The 24,627-nt window shown below is 38.8% G+C and overlaps 1 protein-coding gene across 1 annotated transcript in view; it reads left to right on the top strand.

Annotated features, from left to right (window-relative positions):
* The window catches only part of CATSPERE (catsper channel auxiliary subunit epsilon), a 159,602-nt gene that overhangs the window by 116,561 nt on the left and 18,414 nt on the right, over positions 1-24,627 (top strand). Inside the window, exons 9-13 of the mRNA XM_036755546.1 lie at positions 1,729-1,781; positions 3,735-3,785; positions 11,060-11,093; positions 11,169-11,248; positions 19,374-19,473. Coding sequence (XP_036611441.1) covers positions 1,729-1,781; positions 3,735-3,785; positions 11,060-11,093; positions 11,169-11,248; positions 19,374-19,473 — 318 coding nt within the window. The remainder of the gene's footprint in view (positions 1-1,728; positions 1,782-3,734; positions 3,786-11,059; positions 11,094-11,168; positions 11,249-19,373; positions 19,474-24,627) is intronic.

Raw genomic sequence — 24,627 nt, 5'->3', positions numbered from 1 at the left:
ACTAATAATTTGCATACTAAAAGGAGATAAATTTCCTTCCCCCAACCTCAGTTTTCTTTCTCCCACAGCCTTCCAGAGATCTTTTTCTTTTGCTAATTAACTCCACTTTTAACCTCTCTGTTCCTAGCCTCAAAAACTTCATACAGAAACATGAAACATAAAACTTTTCTCAAACACACAGACAAGACATTAGAAAAGACATCGAACATGAACAATTTAGAATTTGAACTCAGACCCATCCTAAGCATTAAATTAAAAATAACATTTTGTGTTTCACATCTCCAAATCACCTCCTGGTTTTGTCCTCCCATACAAACCTTCTCCTTTCTATGAAGCAGTGAATGGTTTTAAATGTAAATCAATCTACCTCTCCCTGATCTGCAGGGAAGTTTCCTGCTTTCTTTCTTGTCTCTACCAACTTCTCAAGAGTTAGAATAGAGAGAATTTTTACCACCCACAAATCTCCAAATCCTTTTCCTGGGTCAACCTACTGTTTTCTCAGTTTGCCAGAATTTTTCCTCATGGGTTATGTGGGAAAATGCTAGGAGAAATCCATTCTCCTCAACCTAGGTTCAAATCTTTTGAGAGCTAGCTCTTTTCCCAATTCCAGGTAAATCTTATTTCTCAACCTAGAAAGAACCTGAGACATGACAAAACAGTACATAGATCCCAAATTGTTCCTGCCTTGCTCAGGTACCTGACTTATGCTGTCTATGGCCATTTAGTTTCACTTTTTCTCATTCAATCTCTTTACTCATGTTCCTGGGTTCCCAAGGATTCAAGAAAAATAGCCCCAGGAAGTTAGCAGTCTGAAGAAGGGAAACTTCCACCTGTGGATACTAGGGCCCACTGGAAAGCAGTGGGGGCACCTCTCTTTTTTCCGTGGTGAATTTTTCCTTTTTTCTGGTGCTATATTAATCCCGGACGAGCCCCCAAATTGTTACAAATACACTTACACTGTCTAGGAATAAACAATACTCATTGGAAAGCCAGGAAGGTTTTAATTATATTTTACATTTATTTGCTCTGAATAAATGGGTACATCCCCTGAATGGAGTACAGGAAAATACAAGGACTCAGACAAATGCCAGTCCTTTTATTGGCTCCTAATTTGAATTTCCCACCTGGCTCTTCACTGGCCAGATGCAACCCCCTGAACTGTTCATGTCATGCCTCCCTCAACCAGTTCCTTAAGCATGTATATAAGCCTCTAACCTTTTACTTGATCAAAAGTCCCCTAGATCACATCTCCGATTTGAACCAGTCACCTGACCTACAACCTGCTGTCACTATCTGTGGAAACAAAACTCCTCCTACCATTTCTCACAAGATTGCAAAACATCCCAGTGCAAATATAAAACTAGGACTTGAGACAGAAGTTAAGAGATTGAAATGTCAATATGAAAATCCATGTGAAAGAGGTGAAGATTGAAACTAAGAGAAGGTGTGTTCTCTACGATAGCAAATGCAGAAAAACAAGAACAGAGAATCTAGGGATTGGATCTTAGGAGGCATCTACACTAAGGAGGTGGGAATGGGAAAAAGCAGCAAAATTAGAGGGGCTGAAAAGCTAGAAGAACCAAGATTAGTGCGTCACCACAGAATCATAGTTTTAAAAAGATATTAAATACTGTTATTTTCAAAAATGTATTGCTACAGAGCTCTAGATTTTTCAAAGTAAATTGAATCATACCCACTGAGCTCACCATTTAAATTACTTTATTACAGGCAATTCATGTATATATTGGCTGTCTTGCACAAAGACATATTGAACTCAGAGGGTAAGTTTATTTTAATTGCATTTGTCTTCCTCTGGATTTACAACTCATTGGTAAAAAATGAATGATAATTAGTAGTATTTTTGACCAAATGATTAGTAAATCTTTATTTGAATTCTAACTAACTTGACATTATTATTCAGTTATTGTTTCTAGTTTGAGTTTTGAAAGAGATTAAATATTAAACTTACTTTTCTATTAAGTCAAACCTCCATTACCAAACCTCCAAACCAAACCTCCTACTCTGCTGTCTAGTAATAATGTGAAGGTCTTATTCTATGTTTTTGAAAACTATGCCTGCATAAGCTCTGTAAGAACCTAGGAAGCTGGAAAAAAACCAGCAACAACAGCAACTTTGAGTATATGGGCCTCATATGGCAATGTATCTTTCATCCAAAGACCAGATTAGTTCAGAGAGAATAATCACCAGTTCAGACACCAGGCGATGGGTTATTTGGCACAATAACTCTTGAAGACCACTTTCTAAATCACAGAAGAGTTGGGGACTATGTCAGTGGCAAGAATAAACATACCAATAAAGTTACAGATACTTGAAGTTTTGAATTATTAAGGTGACATATGAGTTCTCCTTCCTTCTTAGCTAATCAAAGCTTTTCTCCATTTCCTATTTCTTAATGGAACAAATAATCATTCACCTCCTATCTCTCTTATAGCACCACAGTGCACAAGTCAACAAATCGAGTCACTAATCATTTATTAAGTGCCTTCCATGAACCAGGTGCAAAGACTCCTTGCCCAATATTCCCCACCCCAGGGGAGTCATGGTGAGATAACCATTTGTCTGTCCTGAATTCTCTGCTCAAAATGATTTTAGCAACTCTGTAGCAGTTCCATCTGTATACATTACTGCTTAATCAGTTTGACTAGAAAAGTTGTAATTAGGAGCCTGGATTGCAGTAGCAATAAGCACTCCTACTGAGCTTTCTGAAGACAGCCAGAACAAGTAGAATGAGCATAACTTGGACATCAATGAAATGGGTTTGTCTAAGAGATGGCCTAAAAAGTAAATAGCGCTTCATCTTTCAATCACTAAAACCTAGAAGAAAGAATAAGTCCATCTAAAAAAGAATAGGTATAGCTATAAAATGGTTCCAGTAGTTTTATTTGACCGTGTCAGATATTTAACAAGGATTAAATTTGATTCAAAAAGTATTTCTTGAATATCCACAATGGGCAAAATTCTGAACTAGAACATTTCAGGTTTTCAATGATGATTAATTATTACACTGACTTTGCCCTGTAGGAACTTCCAGTCTAGAAAAGGAAATAAGACAAGAACACAATAATAAGTTAAGTCAGTTCCATAAAAGAGGCACAGAATACTATGGGGGTACAAAGGAGAGAGAGAGAGATCCTACCTGGTTGGGGAAATCAGGAAAGGCTTCCCTAAAAAGGTTGACATTTGAGATAGGCTTTGAAGAATGGGCCAGATTTTGGCAAAATCCTTGTTGGCTAAGGTACTGGATTGCATGATCTCCAGAAACTCATCATTCCACAAAATGAATTCAACTTGGTAACGTACATCTCCTCAGATCATTTCTAACTCTGGCTGCAATACTTTATCATCCTCCTTCCCACTTTCCTGTTTCTTTATTCACCCAAACCCACCTTTTCAGCTTGTTTTTGTGTGTTGTCTTCCTCCATTAGTTTGTAAGCTCCTTGTGGGCAGGGACTGTCATATGCCTTTCTTTATAACCCAGCACTTAACACAGTGCCTAGCATATAGTAGGCACTTAATAAATGTTTATTCTGACTCTGATAAAAGTGGAAGGTGTGTGGAATGGATTCCAAGCAGAGGAAACCACATGAACAAATGCAAGTGTAGAGAAACTGTGTTCATATACCGTTAAATAGTCTAAATATTATCTTATAAAAATAAAAATACATCATACCATAATATTTGTTTTTATTAATACTCTTTCATTTTTTTCACAGATATAAGGACAACCTATGTCAGATTCAAAATCTTAGTTATGTCATTGAAAAGTAAGAAATATTTTAATAATATCAAAAGTAGCAGAATTCAATATTAATAAGGGTACCACTTATTCAATATTTGTGGTCAATCAATGAACATTCAATGAGAATAAAGGATTCAGTTTTAACACTAACTTAAGTGTAAAACACTCTAATTCATTAATTCATTCAAGAGACAGCATGGCATTGTGGTTAGAGAACTGGTCTTAGATCCAGAAAAACTCTCTGTCTGACACATACTGGCTATGTGACACTGGGTAAGTCTCTTAATCTCAGTGTCCCAGACAACCATCTCTAAGTTGCAGAAAAGGATCCAACATGCATTAGTAGAATGCTTTTCCTCTTCCAGAAATGCTCAATGCCAATGAAATCACAGACCTAACCATTATCCCTACTATGTGCCGGGCATTGTGCTAGGCACTAGGGATACAAAGACAGAAATGAAACAGTTCCCACCCTCAAGAAAATTACAGTCTACAGGGGAAAAACAACATGTACACAGAGAAGTAAACACAGATATATCTGGAGTGATTACACAGTAATTTCCAGGAGAGGGCACTAGCAATTGGGGGGAATTGGGATAGACTTCCAGTAGCTCTGGAACTGAATCTTGAAAGAAGCTGGGGATTCTAAGAGGCAAAGTTTAGAAAGACATTCATTCTTTGTATGGGGGACCTCTTGCACAAAAGGCACAAGGGAAATTGGATTGTATGAGAAGTAGCAAGTGGGCCAGTTTACAGGAAAGGGTGAACACATTAATGTCACATTAGCCATTTTTGTTCTTTGAGGTCCAATGCAAAGGTCATTCTCCTTGATGGTGAAAACAAGTACAATGAGAATGAAGCACTTCTGCCTTAGCTCTGTTTTCAGTTATTCACTTTTTGTTACAGGGAAAGTCACATTCACGAATGAGGGTAAGATAGAAACTTAAACGTTGGCCCTACATATATATTACCCAAGGATCTTTGTTGCCACTTTCCAAAAAGAAGGCCAGAGGCTTCTTCCTCCTAGCACAGGTGCTAATGCCAAAAGAGAAGAGCTTCCAACAAAGAAGAGGGAAATTTTTGTGGTCTTCACTACAGTTATCTTCAACAGAGGCTATGAATTAGCTACAATTATCTTCATCATGGCCTTTTTTGTATTCAGTTATCATGAGCACTAGGGTAGCTAGGTAATACAGTGGATAGGGGGCTGGGCTTGAAGTCAGAAAGACCCAATTTCAAATGTGACCTCAGAAATTTACCAGCTGTGTGACCCTGGGCAAGTCACTTAACCCTGTTTGCCTCAGTTTCCTTATCTGTAAAAAGAGCTGGAGAAGGAAATGGCAAAACATTCCAGTACCTTTGCCAAGGAAACCCTCAGTGGGGTCACAGAGACTCAGACACAACTGAACAACAACAACATTATGAGCATTGTAAGGCAAGATGACCAAAAAGTACTATGGAATAATGAAACCAACTCCTCCTTGGACCCCAACTCATTTTTGGCAGTGGTTGTTGGCTTTCATGCTCAAAGAGGACCAAAATTACATCACTACATTGGGGTTAAGGTACAGTGTGTCTGATTGTGGCTGATCAGACCAATACGAGCTCAGAAGGCTCTACCCCAGGTTGGGCACAAATAGTCGACATGAACATTTGGAGTAGAGATGTCTCTAAATTTGTACATCTCATTTCTTTTGAGCTACTGCAATTCTACTGTGCCCAGACAGCATAGCTTCTTCTTTGATGCAGGCACACCATGCTGGGCAGTACTGTGGTAGCATCTCCCAGGTCTCACAATTCCAAAGTTCTTCAGTGACACCTTGAGAGTGTTCTTGTATCATTTCTTCAGGGCCCTGTGTGAGCGCTTGCCCTGTGTAAGTTCTCCATAAAATAGTCTTTTAGGCAAATGTACATTGAACATCAAACAAGGTGGCCGGCCCATAGCAATTACACTCTCTGCAGTAGAGTTTGAATTTTTGGTGGTTTAGCTTGAGAAAGGACCTCAGTTTCCAGTACCTCATCTTGCCAAGTGATCTTCAGAATCTTCCTAAAACAATTCATGTGGAAGCAATTCAGTTTCCTGGCATGGTGCTGGTAGACTGTCCAGGTTTCACAGGCATACAGCATTGAGGTCAGCATAATGGCTCTGTAGACCTTCAGTTTGGTAGGCAGGACTTTTCTCTCCCACACTTTCATTCACAGCTTCCCAAACACTGAGCTAGCTCTGGCAATGTGTGCATCAACCTCATCATCTTGTGTAAATCCCTGGAAAGTAGACTGCCAAGGTAACTGATATGGATAGTGCAGTGCTGGCTGGTGGAGAACCTGTTCTCTTGATGTTAATTGTCAGGCTAAAATTAGCACAAGCAACAGAGAATCGATCCATACTCTGTTGCAACTCAGCCTCAGAGGTTGCAATGAATGCACAATCATCCGTGAACAAGTCAAGCACCAACTCTCCCTCCACTTTAGTCTTGGTTTTGTAGCCTATTCAAGTTAAATAATTTACTGTCACTGCAGTAGCTGACCTCGATGCCATTTTTGTCCTCATTGAAGGGATCTAACAACATTGCTGAAAACATCATGCACAGGAGCAAGCACACAGCTCTGCTTCACTCCATTGGTGACTGGGAAAGCACAGGTTGTATTTGTCCTTCGTTTTCGAAGAGGACCATGACATCAGGGAAATGATGACATGACTTGCAGTTGACTTGGATTTGAGTGAGGGAAGGCTGTACAAGGTCATCAGCTTCACTTTCCCCTCCAGAGCCATCTGGATCCATTGGCCAGATATTCATCAGGATGACTGGAAATGACCTAGAATGCAATGGGAGACCCTGGCCCTTTTAGGCTAAGGCCTTTTCAGGTACTCACTTAGAGTGAGGTAATGCCCATTCAGTGAACAGGCCTCTTTAAGAAGTGAGTCAAGGGATGGCCCTTTTAATTAAAAAAATATCAAACTGGGAGGGGAAGACCCTCAGGGTTGCTGGTCAAAAGAGAAACCTTTACTATTGACATTTACTTAGAGCCAGGTGGGCCCAAAATATAGCCATTAAGTGGAGCTTGGGCAGGGACCTATTGTGGTCCAATCTACGATCACAAGAGCATTATCCATTATCTAGAACACGTGAAAGCATGCCATCGTGGAACTGACATACAATACTGATGAACTTCTCCAGGCAACCAAATTTTGCCATGATCTTCCACAAGCCCTCATGACTGACAGTATCAAAGGCCTTGGTCAAATCAATGAAGATTATGTATGGACCTCTGTTCTGCTCCTGACATTTCTCCTAGAATTGTCAGGCAGCAAACACCATAGCAACCATTCCACTGGCACTCAGGTAGACGACCATCTCCCAGGTGAAGGATCAGCCTATTGAGGTGGACTCTGGCAAGAAAGACACCCCTCCCCCACCCCAGTGATTGTCATGGAATAATCTATTTCCTTTTCCTTTATACAGATGGACAATGGAGATATCTTTCAACTTCCTTGAGCCTTCTCTTGTCATATAATCTGGAAGATTTCAGTCAGCTTTTGAATGGGCAGTGGGACCCCCTGCCTTGTAAATCTCAGCTGGAATAGAATCAGTACAAGGTGCTTTGCCACACAAGGAGAGCCTAAAGGTATTCCAAACCTCTTCTTCAGTTGGAAGTTCTGCTAGAGATGGCTTGACTTCAACCTGAGGTATATGATCCATGGCTTCAGCATTGATTGATGATGGTCTGTTGAGAACACTATGTAAGTGTTCAGCCCATCTCTCCAGGATCATGTTCTTATAGCTAATCAATATGGCTCCATCTGCACTGAGTAACTGAGATACATCATAGCTCTTTGCACCATAAATAGCCTTCAGGGCATCATAAGAGTGCTTTGGATTGTTACTATCAGCATAAAACTGAATTTCATCTGCCTTCTTACTGAACCAAGAATTCTGCATCTCTCTAAGCTTTGCTTGCATTTTACTTTTGCTGGAGTTAAATGCTGCCTTCTTAGAGAAGAATATCCTACTGGTAAACCCTATGGAGTTCTTGTTTTTCATTTAGTAGCATCTGAATTTCCCTGTCATTTTCATTAAACCAGTCTTAATGTTTGTGAGTATTCTGGCCCAGGTGAGTAAATGCAGTGCTGTACCCACTCCTTTTTTGCTCCATTGATGCCAACCATGTGTTGGCTCAGATTTCCCTCCAAATTAGCAAACTGTTTATGCTAGAAGTGCTCTAATCTGTTGACATTGTCTTCCCATAATTCCCATTTCTGTTGAATATGAATGTTTAATTTGGAAAAGATAAGTCTATGATCAGTCCAGCACTCTGTGCCACCCATCACCTTCATCACTTTCACATCCTTTCTGTCTCTTCTCCTTACAATAACATAGTCTATTAAATGCCAGTGTTTGCTGCAAAAGTACGTCCACAAAGTTTTATTGAGTTTAGGTAGATGGAAGGCAGTGTTGGTGATATGAAGGTCACGAGACACACAAGTCTTCAGCAGTAAGTAACCATTGCTATTGCTGTTTCCAACTCAATTCCTCCCAGGGACTCCCTGCCATGTGTCTATTCTGACATTAAAATCACCCAGAATTACAACTTTGTTTTCTTTTGACACATTGATGATGAGGGTCTCTAGGTCTTCATAAAACTTTTCTTTGACCTCATCAGGATTCATCATGGTGGGAGCATAGGCACTGATGATGTTTCCTACAAGTGGCAATCACATTGTCGTGAGCCTGTCACACCTTTGACTCACTCCATTCACTCCTTTTGGAAGGCATACAAGCTTGTTGACTAGATTAGTTTTAATTGAAAAACCTACACCAGCTTCATAGTGCTCTTCATCACTGCAGCCACTCCAGGAAAAAAAAAGTATATCCCACTCTGACTTTGATAAGTTGGCCTTCATTTGCCAGCCTGGTTTCACTCAGGGCTGCTATTTGGACACAATACCTGCTGAGTTCTCTTGCAACAAGAGCTATTCACCTTTCAGGTCTACTGGATTTCATGTTGTCCATAAGCATGTACACATTCCATGTACCAATGGTAAGTGGAATCACCTTCACAGAAGTTTTTATACATTTTTGTGTGTTTCAGCCACAGGGTAGGATGCCTGCCTGCTACAATAAGCAGGCCAGGGTTAAGTTAGGTGAAGAGGACAATTTTTAGGAAACATTTTCTAGCCCCTTCCTCACAACACAAGGTGAGCAGTGCAGTCCTTAAATAAGGATGCTCAGACACCTAAAGGGCTGCTGAACCCCACTGTTGCTTCAGTACAGCGAGAAGACAACCAATGACCTGGATCACTTGTGTTCAAGGTTGTGAATACAGCTCCCAATATATCTATACTAGCTACCTCATCACTTGCTTGTTGCCACAAGACTTTGAGGTAGGTAAAAATGCTAAAATGATATGGGTGATGTCTTTTGACTCATGCATAAATTGGAGGCAGAATTGTGCAAAGTTGTTGGCCTCACTCTCTCTTCCAAAGTCGCTGGAGTTCAGTGGCAAGACAAAAGTCAAGATGACTGACAATGGCTTGGAATGCAATGGATGACCTTGGCATCTTTGATGTCCAACCAAGCTCTAAGTGCTCCAAGGTGCCTGCTTCAGCTGTCCTCATGACCTTTGGAACAAATTGTTATCATCCTCCCATTCTGCTGGGGGAATTCTTCACATGCTTGGAGTAGATATGTCCCCAACTCACCAAGAGGTTTAAGAACCCTCTGTTACTCTCAACCTGGTTTAGCCTGTCTGCCAATATTGTTTTACTGGGGTGTGGCCACCACACATACTACAGCTTCTAGAGCCACAGGTGAGAGTTAGGTGGCAGGTGGACACCAAAGGGGGATAAGCAGCCCTGAAAAGGACTTAGCCCACTCACCAGAGGTACTAATCTTCCCTGAACACCCATTTACCCCACCCAACTCATTTATTCAATACTGAGAAGAATTCTATGAATTGTACTTCCATTCAGCTACTTCTGTATGTCTTCTGGTTGAAAATAGTCTATCAACTTATCTATAACTGAAGATAAAATTTCACAGAGTGCCAACTAGTTAGCTTTTAAACCAGGGGTTCTTAACCTGATATCTGTAAACTTGTTTAACATTTTAACAACTTTATTTCAATATAACTGATTTCCTTTGTAATTCTATGTATTTTATTTTATGCATTTAAAAATCTTATCCAGAGAAGGGATCCATAGACTTCAGTAGACATTGTCAAAAGGATTCATGAAGATGAAGAGGACAAAATGTCCTCCATCCACTGTACCATCCATCAGGCAGCCAGGTCTAATGCAGGCTGATCTGGTGATTTAGGTTCAGGACTGTAGGCCTTCAAACAATTAATCAAAAAGAAGTTTATTTAGCCATAACATGAAAAGGTTATTAATCCAGGATACAGCACTGATTTGATTGGACATCGCTGCCCTCTCTCTCTGCATTTCCTGGGGTGATTCCATTGGTGTCAAGTAAGAAACTGCTGATTTCTTGTGGGCCAGATTTTGTAAGAAGCCTATGGTTTGAGCCTTAGATCTCTGGGTCAATTGTATCTCAAGGATGATTTCAGTACATTTTAAGGAAAAACAAGCTAACCCTGTTGGGAGTAACGCCTTAGGAAAAAACTAGCCCAGCCTATGTGACAGGGATACTAGTAGATATTGCTCCTACCAAAAGTGGCATTGGGAAATTTGTCAAATTGGGTATGGCAGAGACAATAGAAACCTAGCACCATCAAGAAGTAACTTTTTTTTTTCTTCACCAAAGGTATGATCTCATCATGTAGAAACCCCCTTTACCTATGTAGATAACCTATAATTCACAGCCTCAGAAAAATAGCCTCAGGGCACTGAAATGCTGAGTGGCTTTTCCATGGTCATATAACTGGTATGGACTTGAACCTGGTCTTCCTAACTCCAAGGCTTGCCATCTGACCACTACACCATGCTGTCTCATTTGTTCTTAGCTTTAAGAAATGATACAAAAGTCAGTGATTTCCCAATTATTCTGTGAATGTGACACATTATTTTTGTTTCTTGAAGATTATTATCCTTCTCTACAAAAAAAAGCATTTATTTTTCATTAAAAAAAAAATTATTTCCAAATATCCCTTAAGACTGCAAAATTAGGTTTGCGATCCTTAACTTAATTCAATCTTCTCCATCCAAAACACTAGTTAAAAGATGAGATGTTTACTTGTTTGCATAGTGAAGTTACGAAAATTAAATTTGTTTTAGACCAGAAATGCATTGTTTTTAATGTGTAAAACTTCAGTATTTTAAAATGTGTCCTTCTTTTTTAGGAAATATTTGAGTGGCAATTCACCTAAAGACAAGGTAAGAAAACTATGATTTTTTTTTGTCCAGAAATCAAATACATAAAAATAACTAATGCATTTTTTTCTTTTCTAGTATATAAACTATAACACTAGTAAATATGGCTGCCCTTTGACAATTGATATGCGTAATAAATTCCGCCCTGTCCTTCATTTGTAAGTAACATTCTAAAACAATTTCCAATTTATCTTGCATTTTTTCAAATCATAGAATTAAAAACATGACTGACCATCATAGGTCAAAAATAGGCTTTTGTTTGTTTTCACTGAGAAAGTTCACTGTCTGTATATATATATATAATATATATGTATATAATATATATATTTATTTATTTATTTATTTGTTAGGTCATTGCTAACGATCACTGTGTTTTGCTTTAAAATCTGCTTTAAATTTGCTTTAAATTCTGTTCTTCAGGTTCATTTCTTCCCTTCCCTAGTAACCTTGAATCGAATCATAAATGCACCAAAAAAAAACTCCTTAGTTCTTGGTTTTCAACAGATAACTTACAGTTATTGTAATAATTACTGATACAGTGGTCTTACTGCTTCATCTGTGCTTTTACAATGCCCCAGGTTTTCCACCCACTATTAGGGAGCACACTATTGATAAAAACAAGAAATCTAGATTCACATACAAGGAGATTCAGTTTCTCTAGGCTCTTAAGATAATCCATTTCAACCTGAAAGATGATATTACAAAAATACCTAAAGAATAGTATAGTTGCTATAAGAGACCAGAAGAAAGCCACTGCCTTCCACTGCCATCTGGGAAACTGAGGAGCTAAAAATGTAATCTTGCCACAGGGTGGCACCAGCGAACGTTGTTTCTTTCTCTGAGAGGTATGTCTTTATGATCTGTGAACTGCCTACCCATTGAATAGAGGGGGGAAGGGAGGGAGGGAGATAAGTGTTTATTAGGCACCTACTTTGTTGCAGGCACTGTGCTGAGCACTTTACAGATGTTATTTCATTTGATACAATACCTGAAACCTGAAATTAAACAAAGTTATTTAGCAGCACAAGTGAGTGACATCTGAATTTCTACCGCAGGTTTTCAATACATATCCTGGTCCCTTCTAGCTGTAAAATTCAATGACTAACACTAATGGAATAAATCATTTAATTCAATCTTTTATTTTCATAATGATATTTGTAATTCATTCTAAATGGTATAGCCAAGAAGAGGAAATATATTATTGTCACTGTATTAATGTTCATAATTTTGAACCATCCTGCCAGTCATTTTAAATCCGGAGGTCATGAATTTACTTCTTCATTAGATAATGCTTTCAGTAATTGATAGCCTTTCCTTCTTGAAACAAGAGGAGTAAGAAGATGGGCATTTTGGAGTAAATATGTAGCAGTCTAGGTATACTAGGAACTGCAAAATGCAAGGGTATAGGGCAGGGGTCTGCCTCAAAAGAATTCAACCACTCAAGCCTTCTTTCAGTCCATGTAGTGAGTTTATTAGGACACTGGTTGGAGTATGGAAGATTTCTAGTGAGTCTGTGGTATTTGTGATGCCAGTACAAGTGGGTTAGAGTCTTAACTTGATGAGAATGAGACTGATATTTTTATACAGAAAAAGACTATGAGAAAATCTGGATGGGATCAAGGAATGGCAAGTAGCCTGGGGTGGTCCAGAGGTAACAGAGAATGAAAGGCTGGGAGGGGCGGGGGTGAGGGAGGGCCCACAATGAAAGGACATTTGAAAGGATTATACTGGGGTGGACCAGAGATGGATGCCTCACTCAAACCAGGGATATGGGATGGTAAAATTTGTGGGAAAGTTCAAGGACCGTTTTTTTAAGGGGTCCCACTGCTCCATCAGCCTCATCAGATTTCAGCTAGAAAGACTGACAGAGATTATCTGGTTCATCCTCACTTCATAGATGAAGAAACCAACGTATTGAGAGATGAAGTTACTTCCCCAAGATGCTAAAGGTAGTAAGAGGTAGTGCCAGGTTTTAAAATAAGGTCTTTTAACCCCAAATCCAAAACTCTTTCTGCCATAGATATCTACAATGTCTTAGCCATATTAAATAATTACTAAGCAACAATCTTTTAGTAATCCAACTATCCAATAACCTTTAGAACAATTCTACAAAGATTTTATTATACAGTCCCTATTCCTTTAATCTTATAGTCAATAAGTGAAACCTAGGGCCGACCCAATTAAACTGGCTGTTCAATTTTCAGAAAGATTGCTGAGAGGACCACAGATTTTGTCAACCTTTAAGTTTTGTTAAAGGAGGCAAACAGATTAAGTGACATAAAAAAAAATCATATAGTTTATTCCCTTAAAGCTAACTTGTACATGATCATGGAATCAGAAGAGAACTTCTGATTGACTGGAGGAAGACAGACAAGCATTTAATTAAGGAATCTCAGCTGCAGTTTATGATCTCCATATCAAAGAAAGGAGGTTCTGAGGTAAACAAGGCAATTGACAAGGTAGAGTCACTTAAAGATGTAAATGTCTCTAACCCACTATCCTAGCTGCAGACATTCAGTCACCACAGTGATCTCATCTGGTCTTCGAAGTTGCTGACACAGGGGGATTTTTAGAGTAGAACAAAACAGCCTGAATGTTTTGGGTATCATTGGGGTTCAAATAATCTGAAAGGACTGACACTTTAGAGTTAGGAGGGACCATAGGGGTCATTTAGTCCAACCCCTTCATTTTATATATCATGGTTACAAGGCCATAGATCTAGAGTTGGAAGGGACCTAAGAGATTGTCTAGTCCAATATTCTCATTTTTAGTTGAGGAAGCTGAGAGCAAGAGAGGTACCCAAGGTCACATAGATAGTAAATGCTCTGTGGTGCTGCATGTAACATGCTGGACCCGGAGTAAAGAACAAGTGAGTTTAAACCCTGCTTCAGGTATCTTCTGGCTAGTGACCCTGACCTAATCATTTCCTCATCTGTAAAATCAGGATAATAATTGCTCCACTATCCCAGGGTGATCGTGAGGATCAAATAAGATAATGTATGTAAAGCACATTGCAAACTTCAACATCCTATATAAATGCTAGCTATTTAAAGTAATTATCATTATTAGTAGTAAATGGCAGAATTAGAATTTGAACCTTTGTTGTTGTTGTTGTTTGTCCTTCATTCTCAAAGAGGACCATGACACCAAGGAAGTGATGCTATGACATGCAAGTGAATTGGATGTAAGTCAGGCAGGGTTGTGCAAAGTCACCAGACCCACTTTCTCCTCTGGCACCATCTGGGTCCAGTGACCAGATAGAGATCATGATGACTGGAGACCGCCCAGGATGCAGTGGGGGACCTTGGCCTTTTCATACTAAGGTCTTTAACAAGTCTTTGACTGAGGCAATGCCCAATCAGTGATTAAGGCTTAATAATAAATGAGGCAGAAAAAAGCCTCTTTATCTAGTAAAAAAAAAAAAAATGATCTGGGAGGGAAAGACCCTCGGGGTTTCTGGCCAAAACAGAAAACAATTTCTATTTATTTATTCTAAGCCAATCAGGACCCAAACAATGACCAAGTAGGCCGGGGACCTATTACTGGCCAATCAATGGAAGCCAGAGTGATTTGGGGTTAAGCCTGGTCTTTAAGAAAGAAAAAAAGTTTCTCAGATTAAAATTTCCATTCCCTTTGGGCAGAGCACCCTCAGGTAAAGGTGTGATGCCTCATGTGGACAAAGGGGAAAGGAAGGCAGGAAGGAAGCAGGAAGGAAGGCAGAAAGAAAAGGAGGGAAAAAGGAAGGATGGAAGGAAGGGAGGATGGAAAGAAGGAAGGAGGAAAGGAAGGAAGGAAGAAAGGAAGGAAGGGAGGGAGGAAAGAAGGAAGGAAGGAAGGAAAGAAGGAAGGAAGGAAGGAAAGAGGGATGGAGGGAGGAAGGGAGGAAAGAAGGGAGGGAAGGAGGAAAGAAGGAAGGAAGGAAGAAAGGAAGGAAGGAAGGAAGGAAGGAAGGAAGGAAGGAAGGAAGGAAGGAAGGAAGGAATCAAGGAAGGAAGGAAGGACGGAAGGAAGTCAGGAAGGAAGGGAGGGAGGAGGGAGGGAGGGAGGAAGGCTTTATTGCCCAACTGGCCGGTTCCAGTTTGGTCCCCAGTGGGCAGTTCCTTTTCTATTCACAGAGGTTGGTGTTTGTCCTTTGTTCGTGAAGAGGACCATGACATCAGGGAAATGATGCCATGACATGCAAGTGAATTGGATTTAAGTGAGGGAGGGCTGTGCAAAGTCACCAGCCGCACCTTCTCCTCCAGAGCCATCTGGGTCCAGTGACCAGATATAGATCAGGACAACTGGAGATGGCCCCAGAATTTGAACCTAGATAGTTTGGTGTGCTTTCCACAAGGCAAATAAGAGGAATTAAATGTAAGACAAGATCCCCTCCATCATCTCAAAATAGCAGGAAGTATGCCAAATAAAGTAAAAGAATAACAATAACAAATAACAAAAACGGGAAAGGAAAGAAAGACTCCTGAGAAAAAAAAAATGCACAGGAAAAAAGAGAGAGAAACTGGAGCTGGACCAACTGAGAGAGGAGAGAGGGAGAGAGGGAGAGAGAGAGAGAGAGAGAGAGAGAGAGAGAGAGAGAGAGAGAGAGATTTATTAGCACACTTGAGGAAAGTATCTCTGTGAGGGGTAGAAAAGCAGGTGTTTGTGAATGGGGACACAGAGATACATAAGCCAACAGGCAGCATTCTGTAGCAAGGAACATTATATATTTCATTTGGGGGAAATCACATGATTTTGGGGAACTTGAAACTTGACTAGGAACTATTGAAGGGAAGGGTCTTCCATTCTTAGTCCATTGCAATATTTCAAAATACCCTGTAACCTAAATTCAGCCTTCACAAAGGACTTCCTTGTAAAACTTGGATTAGACTTATTCTGTTTGGCCCCAGATACGAGAACAAGCAGAAGTGGGTGGAAGTTGCACAGAGGCACATTTACACTTGATTTGAGAAAAAACTTCCTAATAACTAAAACTAGCAAAAAGTGGAACGTGCTACTTTGAAGCAGTAGTTCCCCCTTACTTGAAGACTTTGAATAAAGGGTAGATGACAAGTTGTCAAGTATGTTGTAGAGAGGATTCTTTTTTATGTAAAGGTTTGACTAGATGGTCAATGAAATTCTTTCTAACTCTGAAATTGTGTAAATCTGTGACAATAGAAGGTGCAGAGATAATCCAAAGAGTATAGGTTTTTTAGAAAAATAAAATGAAAGAAAAACCCTAAATAACAGACCTCAGTATATCCCACAAGAAAATTTCCCAGAAGTATTAGAGAGTATAAAGTATACTTTATTTTATTTTTCAATAGAATCTATAGGCTAATGACAGAAATCTCAAATTTAAGTCACCAAGAAATATTGTGAGCAAACATCAGATCTCTACAATTAAACAAATTATGTAGGCAGTCAGGATCAAGGGAAGGGCAAACTGAGGCAACCAGAGAGGTTAACCCAGAGGACTTGCCAAGGGTTACATAACTAGTAAGTGTCTGAGTCTGACTAGAGGCCAAAGCTGTACCACTTACCTACCTCAAGCTCTTTACATGATAAGTAAAACAATCTGGGTCATCTAAAGCTTCTGATCCAATACATGAAGAATCAAAGGGAAATTGAAATAAGATATTAAAAAAAATAAATCATTTATATCCCCAAATCAAATATCCTACAAAGCCTAGGTTAATCATCAATGAAAAAAGATAGACTTTTATAAGGGGAACATTAAAAGAGTGAATGATTAGAAATGGAAATAGTGATGAGGATCATCTATATAAACCTTACCTAAGATGGTAGCTTGCAAAAGCAGAGAAGAAAATATATACTAAATCTATGCAGGTAAAAAGGAAAATATTTAGCAACTGTTTGCATATGTGAGGGTGACAGAAATTATTTATACCAATTATGTGTCTCAATGCAGATGAAACCCAGATCTATTTATCCAGCTCTAGTACCAGTCCCACATTACCAAATGCCTTTTTGGACATTTCAAACTAGATGTCTCATAGACATCTCAAATTCAACATATACCCATTCTCTTCCATCTCATACCCTCTTCTAAAATCATAGCATAATAAGATCATAGATTTAGAGCTAGAAGGAACCTATTTTGATTCTTCCATTTATTAGTATCCTACTCTCCTGATTACTTTGTGCTTAGTAGTTAAGCACTAGAGATACAAAGACAAAAATGAAACAGTCCTTACTGTCAAAGAACTTTTTTTTCTCTTGGAAGAAACAATACACATAAAGAAAAATCAATGCAAAATATATACAAAGTAGATACAAGCGAGGGCATTTGAGTTGAGCTTTGAGGGAACATAAGAATTTTATAAGTCAAAGGGAAAGAGGGAATGCATTCCAGTCACAGGTGACAGCCTGTGCTGATGATGGAATGGCATGTACAGGAGACCAAAAGTAGGCCATTTTAAAAATGTATTAATATAATATATTCTTTATTGAATAGACTGCTTTGCTAACTACATTTTTCCTTTTATTCCTCTTCATAGAACCTTTTCACCTTGATCACAAATCAAATATTTAAAAAAAAAAATTAGGTTCCTTCTGGGGGAGGAGCAGGGGTAATTCCAGACCCCTAAAACCCTTTCATGGGGGCAGTGCTGAGTGGAGGATCTATACTGAGTAGGCTACCTCTAACACAACCACCCAACCACAAGCTCATTTTAACTGATAAAGATTTCTAGTAATTAAAAGCATTTGGACCACAGGATATTTCATTTTCTAGATCAGTATTTCCAAAACTAAATTTGTCACAGAATATTTCAGGTTTGAAATTTATTGATGAAACCTATAAATGATGTTGTTCAGTCATTTTCAGTCATGTCCTACTCTTTATGACCCCATTGGGGTCTTCTTGCAAAGATACTGGAGTGGTTTGCCATTTCCTTCTCCAGCTCATTTTACAGATGAGGAACTGAGGCAAACAGGATTAAGCAATTTACCCAAGATCACACAGCTAGTAAGTGTCTGAGGCTGGATTTAAATTCAGGTCTTCCTAATTCCAGGCCCAGCCCTCTATCTGTTATTAAACAGCTACTGGGCTAAGTGCTGGGGATACAAGGAAAGGGAAAAGATAATCCCTGCCTTTAAGGGGGTTTTGTAAGAATCTGTTTTCTTACAAATTTGTCAATTTGCATACCAAAAATTGGCTACACATGAAAGATCTGGGGGTTGGATGAATTACAGGTTCAATGAGTCAACAGTGTGATACGGCACCCGAAAAGGTGAGGGTGATTTGCATTAAGAAAGTCTTGGCTTCTAGTAATTAGGAGGTGATAGTCCTGCTTTATACTCTGCTCTGGACAGACTATATCTATCATATTGTCTGTCGGTCAACAAGCCTTTACTAAGCACCTACTATGTGCCAGGCACTGTAAGTACTTGAGGATAGAAAGAAAGATAAAAAGGAGCTTAATGACTTAATGAGGGAAACAACATGCAAACAATTATGTACAAACAAGATAAGCTGGAGATAATAAACAGAGGGAAGGTACATCTCTAGTCACCATAGTTCATGAATAGCTTTGGTAAGCTGGAGAACATCTGAAGAGGGGCAACCGTCATGCATTTTTGGTGAAGGTTCTTGAGTTCATTGCATATGAGAATCAGTTGAAGGAACTAAAGATATGTAAGCCTGAAGATAAGTCTAAGGGAATGCAAGTCTTCAAATATTTAAAGGGACTGTAGTATGGAAGAGGGATTAGATTTGCTCTTTTTATCCCTGGATGGAGGAACTAGGAATAATGAGTAGAATTTAAAAAGAAGCCAGTCCAGAACTCATATCAGGAAAAACTTCCTAACGATCAAATATGTCTAAAAGGAGAATAGCCTGCCTTAAGAGGGAATAGGAAGGGCTTCCTGCTTTGGTATTGGAAAACGGCAGTTTATTGATTTCTCTTTGATTTGGTTAGAAGAAAAATGAATCGCATGTGTGAGGAGTGGTCTCACCCAGCAGTAGATCTCACAGTCCCTCTGGGTAAAGGACTGGGGAAAGATGTTCTAAGGTACTAAGGCTAACCACATGTCTCCCTTAAAGATACAAGTCCATCCACCACCTCTCTCTCTTTCTTCTCATTATTTTCTATGACCCAGTTTAGTCATTACGCACAATCACAATGTCCAGATTTTTTCCTAACAGCCATTGCTGTATATTCAGAGATTTTTGGGTCTCACAAGATGAGTTGCTTAGAACTGATGAGAGTTCAAGAAACCCAACTATCCCAAAATTGACATTACTAAGCATTAAGTTCTTGTGAATATTATTTCTTCCAGATATGATGGCCGCCAATTCATTGAAGAAGTTGAAGCAAATTTTATTATCTGGGAGATATTTGGAAGAAAAGATTTTAGCTATAGCTTATCCATGATTGATGTAAGTGATTTTTTTTTTCATTTGCATGGTATTTAGTTATATAGTTCGACTAGGTCTTTTCCTTTTAAGTTTATGACATTTTCTGAACAGGGATGGTGGCACATGCCTGTAATCTCTGCTAACCAGAAAGTTGAGGTTGGTAGATCACTTAAGCTCAAGAGTTCTGAGGTATAGTGAGTGAAGCCAATTGGCTGCCTGCACCAAGTCTGGAATCATTGTGGAGATCTCCTAGGGGCAAGGAGACGTCAGGTTGCATGAGGGGCAAACCAGTAAAGTTGGACACAGAGCAGGTCAAAAGTGCTTTGCTAATAATCAGAGGTGAGTAGCCCTTCCACTTCCATCCTGGTAAGTATGAGAGACCCAATCTTAAAAAAAAAAATCCTCTTGTAAGAAAAAGTAGAGTTAACTAATTTGAGGGTGAGGAAAAGAACAAGATTTGCCTACAGCAACATTTCTGCTATAGGGGAAAAGGAAGGCTTCTGTTAGATTTATCGGTCTGTTAATCAACTCTGTCAGCTCAGAAACAATAGCGAAATCTTCCTTCTGCTGTCAGAAACTTTGAGTTCTAGAGTTTTTATTGGATAAGATTGTTGTTACCTTTATCTTGTGAACAAGCAAGTGATATGATTCTCTTATGTTAAGATCCATCTGAATTCTCATTTAATATGACAAACTTCTAGAATTTCTGTTACATTCCACGTGGGTTTTATGTCTGCTTTGGCACAATATATGACAAATTGTTTCTGCTACCACACTGTCAAAATGTCCAATAGATAGTAGCTAATGTTTCATGTTTAAAATTTATTCAGATAACAGTTGATAGATTTATGTTTGGAATTATGTAGGGTGGTTCGGGAAAGAAAAGGTTTAGGCTAGACTGTATGAGCTGTTAATGATAAATAAACCCATTGACTAATTCACACTTAATATCTACCACATGCAGACTATGGAAATAGGATTATCAAGGATACCTTGTGATCTTTGTATCAAATTTCTCTGACAAACTTAGGTTTGGTATCTAAGACATGTAAACAATTAACAGAAATTTCTAAATTCAAAAGCCATCCCCAATAGACAAATGATCAAAGGACAGAAATAAACATTTCTCCAAAAAAAAATTACAAACTATAAGCAACCACAAATCATTAGTAATAAGAGAAATACGTGTCAAAACAACTCTCAAGTTTTACCTCACAGCCTGCAAATGAAAACGATGACACACTGATTCATTGTTAGCAGAACTGTGAATCAGTATAGCCATTCTGGAAATCAATGTGGAATTATGAAAATAAAATGTCCATATCTTTTGACCTGAGATACCATTACTATGCTTATACCCCAAGGAGGCTTTTGAATAGGAGAAAGTCCCCTATGTGCACCCAAATTTTTACAACAACACTTTTTGTTATAACAAAGAATTAGAAATATATGCCCATTGATTGTAGAATGTCTAAACAAATCATGGCACATGGGTATAATGGAATATTACTGTGCCGTAAGAAATTATGAATGTGAATACATAGAGGGATGGAAGATCTATTGAACTGATGCAAAGTCAAGTCAGCAGAACCAAGAAAACAATATATGCAATGATTACAGCACTGCAAATGGAAATTATGATCACAAAAACATTTTTAAATGAATGTTGCAAAATGATAAAGAATAAGCACAGTTCAAAAGAACTGATATGTGGTAACCGGTGGTGCAGTAGAAAGAGTATAGGACCTGGAATCTGGCCTCAGATATTTACTAGCCGTGTGACACTGGATGACCCAGTTAAAGCTTTGTTTCCTCAACTGTAAAATGGGTATAATCGTAGCATCTACCTCACAGGCTCATTGTGAAAGTAAAATGAGATGATATTTGTAAAGTGCTTAATAAATGTCTGGTATTTAGCAGGCACTTAATAAATGCTTGTTCCCTTCCCCACCCCCTCTCCAAAGGCCCAGGAGCAGTATATTGAACCATGTACATCAGAAGCCTATTGTATTTTCCAGTAGATAACTTACTGACACAGTGAGACTCATCTCATACACAAATTGTAGTACTTAACTTGGAAGTCAACTCTCACTTACTCCTAAGCGCTAACATCATGTTTGTGAAGCTCAGCTTCAAGTAGGGATGGATACCAAACCTCTTCTGGCTGGTGCTAAATCAGATGTGCCAATCAAAGATGAACAGAAGCACCAAAGAACATCAAGTTCAGCACACACTTATCGACTGCAGATACCCTGTCTTGTAAGTCACATGAGTCCGTAGCCATGGTGATGTCCACAGAAAGGATGAAGGCAATCCCTCTCACTCGGGCTTCTGTCATGTGAAAGTGAAGCAGGGAGTCTGGAACATCTACCAGGAAGTGGGCCATCAGTAGATATCTACAACAAACCAATCTTTGAAGTCTCTGTTAGCCGTGGCTGCCCTTGAATGGATGATGGTGGGAGCAGCTGCATGATGAAGAGCTACAAAATGTGCTCTAAGACAGGAAGTGAAGGTGTGACTTTAATTTTCTTCCTCTGATGGTATCCTTTTATTGAGAGAATGATGGAAGTCGAGACTGCATGGTGGATTATTATACTGGTCAGTAAATATTGATGGTATGTGAGATATCATTGGTGCTTGCCAAGGCATTTCACCTGCAGTCATAAAAGCACCACAGGTAGATTTGAGACATTTAGGTTAATTTAAAAAAAAACAAACCCAGAGCTCATATGAAATAGATTCTATCAGGACAAAATGGCCATAAATGTCCATAAGAAATGAGACCTGTGCTTGAAGAATTTTAAAGGAAAATTTGAACTACATATTCTGCAGTTTTGAAAGTGTGAATCATCCCCATGAATGTGTTTGAAAGGACATGGGTGGAGGAAATACAAATGTCCTGGGTAACGACCATGTGGTAATGTGTGTGGCCAGGTAAACTCATAGTGCTGACATTACAGTCTCTAATGTCTCCTGGTGACATGATAGTGTTACTCACTGCTTCTCAATAGTAGGCATTTCGTCTTCAGTCCCCTTTAGGAATTGTATCATCTCTACTCTCTGCTGGGTTATCTCTGCTGAGTATTTCCATTTGTTCCTAGTACCAGGGTTTCCTGAGCTGCCTTTTGGGCTACCATATGCTATATGGTATAATGAGTGCACTAGAACACCTCTTGGATCCCTCTTCCTGCTCTCTCTACCATCTGATAGAATATAGCCACTAACGATCTTCTTCCCAGAAAGAGAAAGCTAAAGCTCTTTCATTCCCTATAACTTAAGGCTATGACAGCTGTACCCAAACAAACAGACAGACAAGTTCTGGTTTATTTGTTGTTTAACTCTTCTTCTGATGCTGGCTCAAAGTCTCTGGCTCCAGTTAAATATCTGATATGGGGTTGGAAAATTCATTTTATCACCTGTCAGATCCTTGATTATTAGCCTGCATGCCTTCAAACCTTTTTTGAGAATCCAACAAAACTGCCAAGGAGCTGTGTGAAACTGGAGTAATGCTCCTGGATGTCATGCAAATTAACCTGGGTGTAACAGCAGAAGAGCTAGGTGGATGGGTTTCAGGGAGGTGGAAGGGAGAGCATCTCTATCAACCTCTGACTTAACTCCTTCATTCTAAATTTCTGCCTTTATTATATACATATTTCTGCCAGAAAAAATAATGCTGATATTTGCTGGTCTATTCACTTCAACAAAACAAGGTAATGAAATAAACAATGTACCTATAAATCCTAGGTAAATCAGTTGGGAATATAGTTTTTACTCTGCTGAAATTGTACTCAATCTTATGCATTTTCTGGCTTCAGTAGTTTATGTAATAAAGATGAATTGCATGAAATCAAAAGTTTCAGTCATTTGGGGAAAACTATATAGCAGCAAACATCACTTGAGGTAACCTGATTGTTTTACGGACAACTTCAATACACTTTTGATGAGCCAATTTACTGACAAATCAGCGTTAGCATCTTTATTGGGCTATGATATCAACGAGCACCAGAAATGCCCAGTTCCTGCTGCTGCTTCTCTGACAGTAAAAAACTTTACCAGATATGGAGAAGGACTAGTCTGGTGATATAGGGGTGATAGAAAGTATGGAGGGGTAAGGTGTCCAACACAGTGAGATTTAAGGTTCCTTACACTGTTGACTATTTTTATCTATTTTCCCAGTTATTCCTTCTAATTCCATTATTCCTATAATGAAGCCTTAATTTTTTAGATCTTAGGGACTGTAGCCTGGATACTGGGCTCAGTCCTTGGATTACAAATTTTCTAGTCTATGATCCAACCATTCTGGAGAACAATTTGGAACTATGTCCAAAGGGCTATAAAACTGTACATACCCTTTGACCCAGCAATACCACTATTAGGCCTGTATCCCAAAGGGAATCAAAGGAAAAGAAAAAGGGCACTAAATGTACAAAAATATTTCTAGCAGCTCTTTGTGTGATGGCAAAGAATTGGAAATTGAGAGGATGTCCATCAAATGGGGGATGGCTGAACAAGTTCTAGCATATGATTGTAATGAAATACTATTGTGCTATAAGAAATGATGAGCAGGATGCTTTCAGAAAAATCCAGGAAGATTTACATGAACTGGTGCAAGGTGCAATGAGCAGAACCAGGAGAACATTGTACATAGTAACAGTAACACTGTACAATGATCAACTGTGAATGACTTAGCTTTTCTCAGCAATACAATGATCCAAGACAATTCCAAAGGACTCATAATGAAAAATGTATCCACTTCCAGAGAAAGAACTGATGGGGTATGAACGCAGATTGAAGTATTTTTTAACTTTATTATTATTTTTATTGTCTGTATTTTATTTTTCAACATGGCTAATATGGATATATTCTTGCATGACTGCACATGTATAAACTATACCAAATTTCTTGCTTTCTTAAGGGAGAGAGGGGAATGGAGGGAAGGAGAGAATATGGAATTCAAAATTTTTATTAAAATGAATGTTAGAAAAATTTTTGTTTATATGTAATTGAGAAAAAAATAAAATTAAATGTAAAAAAAAATTTCCTAGTCTCAAACATTACCTGGCCATGAATGAAATTCCTTTTGGGGACCCTCTTCCAAGCATAAGCTCAGTTTGGAAAGCCATGTCTCTCTTTCAAGCTTCCTTGGATCTCCATGTCTCACTTTCCAACAAATCA

The sequence above is a fragment of the Trichosurus vulpecula genome, chromosome 4 (assembly GCF_011100635.1).
Source record: "Trichosurus vulpecula isolate mTriVul1 chromosome 4, mTriVul1.pri, whole genome shotgun sequence".
NCBI lineage: Eukaryota > Metazoa > Chordata > Mammalia > Diprotodontia > Phalangeridae > Trichosurus > Trichosurus vulpecula.
The sequence above is the reverse complement of the archived record's forward strand: the minus strand, read 5'-3'. Positions and strand labels throughout refer to the sequence as shown.